Here is a 6,213-nt window from a genome sequence, read left to right on the forward strand (position 1 = left end):
CCGTTTGTCTTTCAATGCTCAAACGCATCAATTGCGTTCGATACCGATCGCCTGTGATTGTTTCGGTTTTAACAGTTCATAATACACTACGCCGAGCTAGTCCCACCAAATACAGAGCATGACCTTGGACGTCAAAATCACCGTTCTTGAAGCGTTGAAACCACTCACGACACGTTCTTTCACTAATAGCGGTCTCACCATAAGTATTTGAGAGCATTCGATGAGCCTCAGCCGCAGATTTCTTCATATTGAAGCAAAAAATTAAAACCTCCCGCAAATGACGAGAATTTGGCTCGTAAACTGACATTTTCAATTGAGAATAACTTTATGATGTAGACACAAATCGACTAATGTTTCTATGGGGTTATATTGACAGATGCCCAAGTTTATTGACGTCTATGATCTATTTATTTCGACCACCACTTACCGCTAAAGCCATCTATAGAAAAACGGCGGAAGCAAAGTTGTACACCTAATATATTAATTACTTTACACAATTTAATATTACTACAAATAGTAAAAATTTTTATTTTTAAAAGATTTCTATATATTCTAATTTTATTATTCTATTTTTTAGAATTTTTTAGAATTTTCGGACAAAATGAGACAGAAAAGTCAATGATACAGATTTATATAAATTACCTCCTCAACGCAGATGATTTAGTTAATACTACTAATGCTAAATATATTGAAAATAATATTTCTTAGAAGACAGTAAGAGAGCATTTTCTAAAAGTCAAGCAATATTTAATAAACAAAATCAGTTATCTTATGCTGCAGATCTCGTTTTAAAAACTCTTGAAAAATATTTAAAAGTTCCTAAATGCCACAAGGTAAGTTGTTAAATATTGTGAAATTATTGTATATTTATTTGGTAACTATTTTTATTAAAGTCTTATGCATTAACCTAAAACTCTATAAGACTCTATAAGCAATAAAAATTGTATTTATTTTTCAAAATAAACACAGCTTTTATTAAAAAGATTTACTATTTAAATTATTTATATAAAAATTATTTAATATTTTATTTAAATTAATGTTTTTAATTGTCAATTATTTAGCATAATCTTTATATTTTGTAATTTTAATTTAGATGGAGTTCATTTTTTGCTAATTTGAAGTTATCTAAAAATATTGAAAAAGTGAATAATATTGCTAGCTTCTTAAAATTTCCTACTTTTACTCTCATTGAAATCGAATTTCTTAAAGAATACTGTTCGATAAAAATTTCTTATATTGAAATAAATAAGTATTCTTTTTTTTAATATTTCTTTAAATTATTTATTAAAACTGATTGATTTTTGTGATACACGCTTACATATTTTTTAACTGAAAAATTAGGTTATGAAGCCTGTTGCAAAAGGACTTGATATTCTTCAAGGTGACAAATACGTTTACATGGGGTATTTATTACCAATTATTTTAACAATAGAAGAACATTTGAAATAAATTATGCTAATTACATAAAATCTTTAATAACTCTTATAACAAGTATCCAGAAAAAGTTGTGAAAATTTATTAATTTATAAAAATATTTCTATTTAATAAATTTTGTTCATCATTTCACATTTTTACTTTCTTTTTATTTTCGTAAATGTACTACTTTTTAAATTAATTTTTTTATTATTTATAATTATTAATATTATTACCAGCGATTTTCTATTTCATTTTTATAAATATAAATTATAAAAGCATTCAAATTAAAGAAAATAATTTATTTGTAATACAACTGTCTAAAATAAGTATAAATAAGTATAACAATAAGAATATAAATAATTAATTTATATAAAAATTAATAAATTAATATGTAGTAATAATTATGTAGTAAAAAATTTAAATCTGTGAATCTAAAAATAATATCAAACAATTTTCAGATTTAATTATGTCTATCATGATATGGATCACTACACTTTTGATACCAAATTTTAAGTTAGACTAAATGCAAAAGGAACGAACAACAGGAGATTATTGAACGCTTGAAATTATATCTTTAATCAGTTTAATCTATCTGTGATGACATTAATTGCAAGATAAACCTAAAGATATTGTTGATAGTGTTGATACAAATGAATACGACAATTTTATTTTATTTAAAAGAAAAAAGACAAATACTGCGCAATCAAACAATATATCTCGGATAATTGCAAATTATCTTTATAATAATAAATATGATGAAATAAAAGATTATCCACCTATATTAAAACGCGCGTTTATAAAATATAATCAGTATCGTCATTATTAGGTATACAACTTTGCTTCCGCCATTTTCCTATAGATGGCTTTAGCGGTAAGTGGTGGTCGAAATAAATAGATCATAGACGTCATACAATAAACTTGGACATCTGTCAACATAACCCCATAGAAACATTAGTCGATTTGTGTCTGCATCATAAAGTTATTCTCGATTGAAAATGTCAGTTTACGAGCCAAATTCTCGTCATTTGCGGGAGGTTTTAATTTTTTGCTTCAATATGAAGAAATCTGCGGCTGAGACTCATCGAATGCTCTCAAATACTTATGATGAGGCCGCTATTAGTGAAAGAACGTGTTGTGAGTGGTTTCAACGCTTCAAGAACGGTGATTTTGACGTCGAAGACCGGCATAGCGGTGGAAGAGAGAAGATTTTCGAAGATGCAGAATTGGAGGCATTACTTGAGCAAGACTCGTGTCAAAATCAAGAAGAATTGGCACGATCATTGGGAGTGACTCAACAAGCCATTTCAAAACGCCTCAAAGCCATGGGAATGATTCAAAAGCAAGAAAATTGGGTGCCGTACGAATTGAAGCCGAGAGATGTTGAACGGCGTTTGTTTGCTTATGAACAGCTGCTTGAAAGGCTGCTTGAAAGACGGAAGGAATTTCTGCATCGCATTGTGACTAGGGACGAAAAATGAGTTCATTACGATAATCCCAAGCGCAGAAAATCATGGGGAGTTCCCGGCCATGCTTCCATGTCGACGGCCAAACCGAATATTCACGGCTCCAAGATCATGCTCTGTATTTGGTAGGACCAGTTCGGCGTAGTGTATTATGAACTGTTAAAACCGACTGAAACAATCATAGACGATCGGTAGCGAACGCAATTGATGTGTTTGAGCCGAGCATTGAAAGACAATACAACGAGAGACACGATAAAGTGATTTTGCAGCATGACAATGCTCGACCCCATGTTACGAAAGTGGTCAAGACATACTTGGAAACGTTGAAATGGGAAGTCCTACCCCACCCGCCGTATTCTCCAGACGTTGCTCCCTCTGACTATCACTTGTTTCGATCAATGGCACACGGCCTGACTGACCAGCACTTCCGGTCTTATGAAGAAGTAAAAAATTGGATCGATTCGTGGATAGCCTCAAAAGATGAGCAGTTTTTTCGACGTGGGATTCGTACGCTACCCGAAAGATGGGAGAAAGTAGTGGCCAACTACATGGATACTTTGAATCATAAATGTATAACCAGTTTTTTACAATAAAGCCTCGAATTTCGGAAAAAAAACGGCGGAAGCAAAATTGTACACCTAATAACTTTATTAATTTTGTAAAGCCATTAACTTTAACTTTATTCAGTTAAAAAAAACATTAACTTACCCAATCCTGCTAAAAACTCATTTTTAAAAGCTTAAAAAGAAAGATTTATATCGATCTGCAAATAACGTGTATACAAATGCTGAATGAACTCAGAATAATAAATATAGATAATTCTGTCTAGCAATAGATGTTTGATCTTGCAAGTGATGGCGTTGCAATATGTTAGATAAAGATAAATTTATGTGTTTGAGACAGAATGATAATGTATTGTAAGAAATGAAATATTATAAATGAAATATTATAAAAAAAGATTATTGACTTTTTTTTTATTTGAAATCTAAAAAATCTGTACTATCGACATCGATCAAGTTCGATGGTCACTCCAGCATCCTCTTAAAGTAAATAAGTAAGATAAAATTATATTACTTTTTTTTCATAACCATCTGCAAAGTCTGTTAAAGTAGTTATTATGTAGTAAGCACGATTACGATAACTGTGGCCCCTCTTTATAAAAAAGATTTTTGGAAGCATTTATAAAGAGCAATACAAGAAAAATAGTAAAAAAATTCTCTAACCAACAAATACCAAAATAACTAACAATTAAAATCATCGCTTCGTGTTTAATTTGAATTTAATTTGAGAGAGATGAATTTTAAATTTGTAAACGGATTCTTTCTTATTAAATTGATTAAATAGAATAAAATTATATACAGTAAAGTCTGTATATTTTCTCTTATACGTCAGTTGCTAAAACAAAAAAAAATGTCTCTATATAGAATAGAGATAATATCAGGAGTGTCTCGGCGCTAAGTCATGCGTATTATCGTTTCTTTATGCGGACCTCGATTTTCATAGATATCAATTATTGAAAATGACACATGTCTTTAATATTTTTAGTACAACACATGATAATATACTTTTATTGGTCGTATAGGTAATGTTTATAATTTACGTATCTAGTTTATATTATATCCAATTCGACCATAGATGAAAGTATTATTAAACAAAGATTTTACCTTTCGAATGAGGAAGTTTCTTCTAGAACTGCCGCGACAAGAAAAGGAAGTACTCTATTGATCGATAAGTTCCATTCGCAGGGAACTTAGTAACATACTGGATGACACTTCTATCAATAATGGAACGATATCCTCTATAATTTACGTTATGTTTGCTGTCAAAGAAATAAATACTTCTATATGTACAAGCGTTCTATATGTACAACCGTTCTATATGTACAAGCTACGCGTCATAATTCGCAGAATTGTGCCGCGATAATATAATGAAACTCAATTGTAGAGATGTAGTATTTGCATTATACATAACTTGCCCGAGATCTTAAACTATGTCTCGCATCAAGCGGGTGAAATAAAAGTCTGAAATAAATTTCCTAAACAAAGTTAGAAACAAAGAATCTTTTTTTGTGATTAAAATTATGAACGCCAATTGGAGTCACTATTATGATGTCATTAAGAAAGTATCATCATTGTCCGGCCAGTGGCCCTATCAGAGACCAATAATGAGATTGTTTTGTGTAATTTTAATAACTTTGAGCACGATTTCAATGATTATTCCACAGGTCATTAATTTTAAATAAAAAGTGACAACTGGGATAATGAACTTTATGATGATTATTTGAATTTGTAGATAGCTAAATTTGTTAGGTGCGACGGAAACTTGCAATGCATTTTTGAAACTATGACGTCCTATATGTTAACAACCGTAACATTGATCAAATTGTATACATGTTACTTTAACCGATGTAAAGTACGTAAAATTTTCCGTTATATTATATATACAAGAGTATGAGTTCAATATACATTAATGTTATTATTTAAGTTTAATATTAATTGTTGACACTTCTAGATAAAAATTCTCATTGATCAATTAATCATTGACTGGAACGAATTGGAAACACCAGAAGAATACGAAATTATGAAAAAATATGCCAAGAATAGCAGGAGATATTCCTTGGGATACTCGTGTAAGAATGAATTATGCAATTTTAGTCTTCACTTCTAGCTGTTTTCATTTTCTGTTTTTAAAATTATAGTTTAATTAATGTTGGATGAATGCTTTTTCTGTGTTGCAGTGTACTGCTATTTTGCTGTGTATGTGTTTATGTCTGTGTCTCTCATACCACAAATATTGGATGTCGTTTTACCTCTCAACGAATCTCGTCCTATACTGCCGACATATCCAGGTTATTACTTCATTGATGAGAGAAAATACTTCTTCTATATCTTTTCACATGCTATCATGGCTTGGGAAATTGCTATGACTGGAATAGTCACTCACGACTGCATGCTTCTAACTTACATCGAACATGTCTGCAGTATTTTCGCTCTAGTTGGGTAAAAATAAACTAAACTATTGAATTAGCAAAACTATTTCAAATGTTACGCATATTATTGCAAATATATATTTGCAGATTTCGTTTCGAACGATTGACATATAAACATAACGATGCCATGAGAATTTTACATTTTCATACAAGTGACATGTATCACAAACAAATTGCGTTTTTCGTATATACGCATCGGAAGGCATTAAAGTAAGTAGTGTGTATACATTTTAATGTCAACCGTTCCAAATTTTAACTTTTCCTTCCATTTTAAATGCGTTTCAAATTTTATCCCAAATTATGAACATGATTATAAATCCTCCTTTTTTAAATGTAAAAAAATAA

At 30.3% G+C, this 6,213-nt stretch overlaps 1 protein-coding gene across 1 annotated transcript in view; it reads left to right on the plus strand.

The window, feature by feature from the left end:
• LOC105624054 overlaps nt 1–5,882 on the plus strand; it is a 37,738-nt gene extending 31,856 nt beyond the window's left edge. The window contains exons 2-4 of the mRNA XM_012205417.1: nt 781–833; nt 5,391–5,508; nt 5,617–5,882. Of these exons, the coding sequence (XP_012060807.1) occupies nt 781–833; nt 5,391–5,508; nt 5,617–5,882 (437 nt within the window). The remainder of the gene's footprint in view (nt 1–780; nt 834–5,390; nt 5,509–5,616) is intronic.
• The last annotated feature ends 331 nt before the right edge of the window (nt 5,883–6,213 follow it).

This window comes from Atta cephalotes (genome assembly GCF_000143395.1).
Source record: "Atta cephalotes unplaced genomic scaffold scaffold00002, whole genome shotgun sequence".
Taxonomy (NCBI): domain Eukaryota; kingdom Metazoa; phylum Arthropoda; class Insecta; order Hymenoptera; family Formicidae; genus Atta; species Atta cephalotes.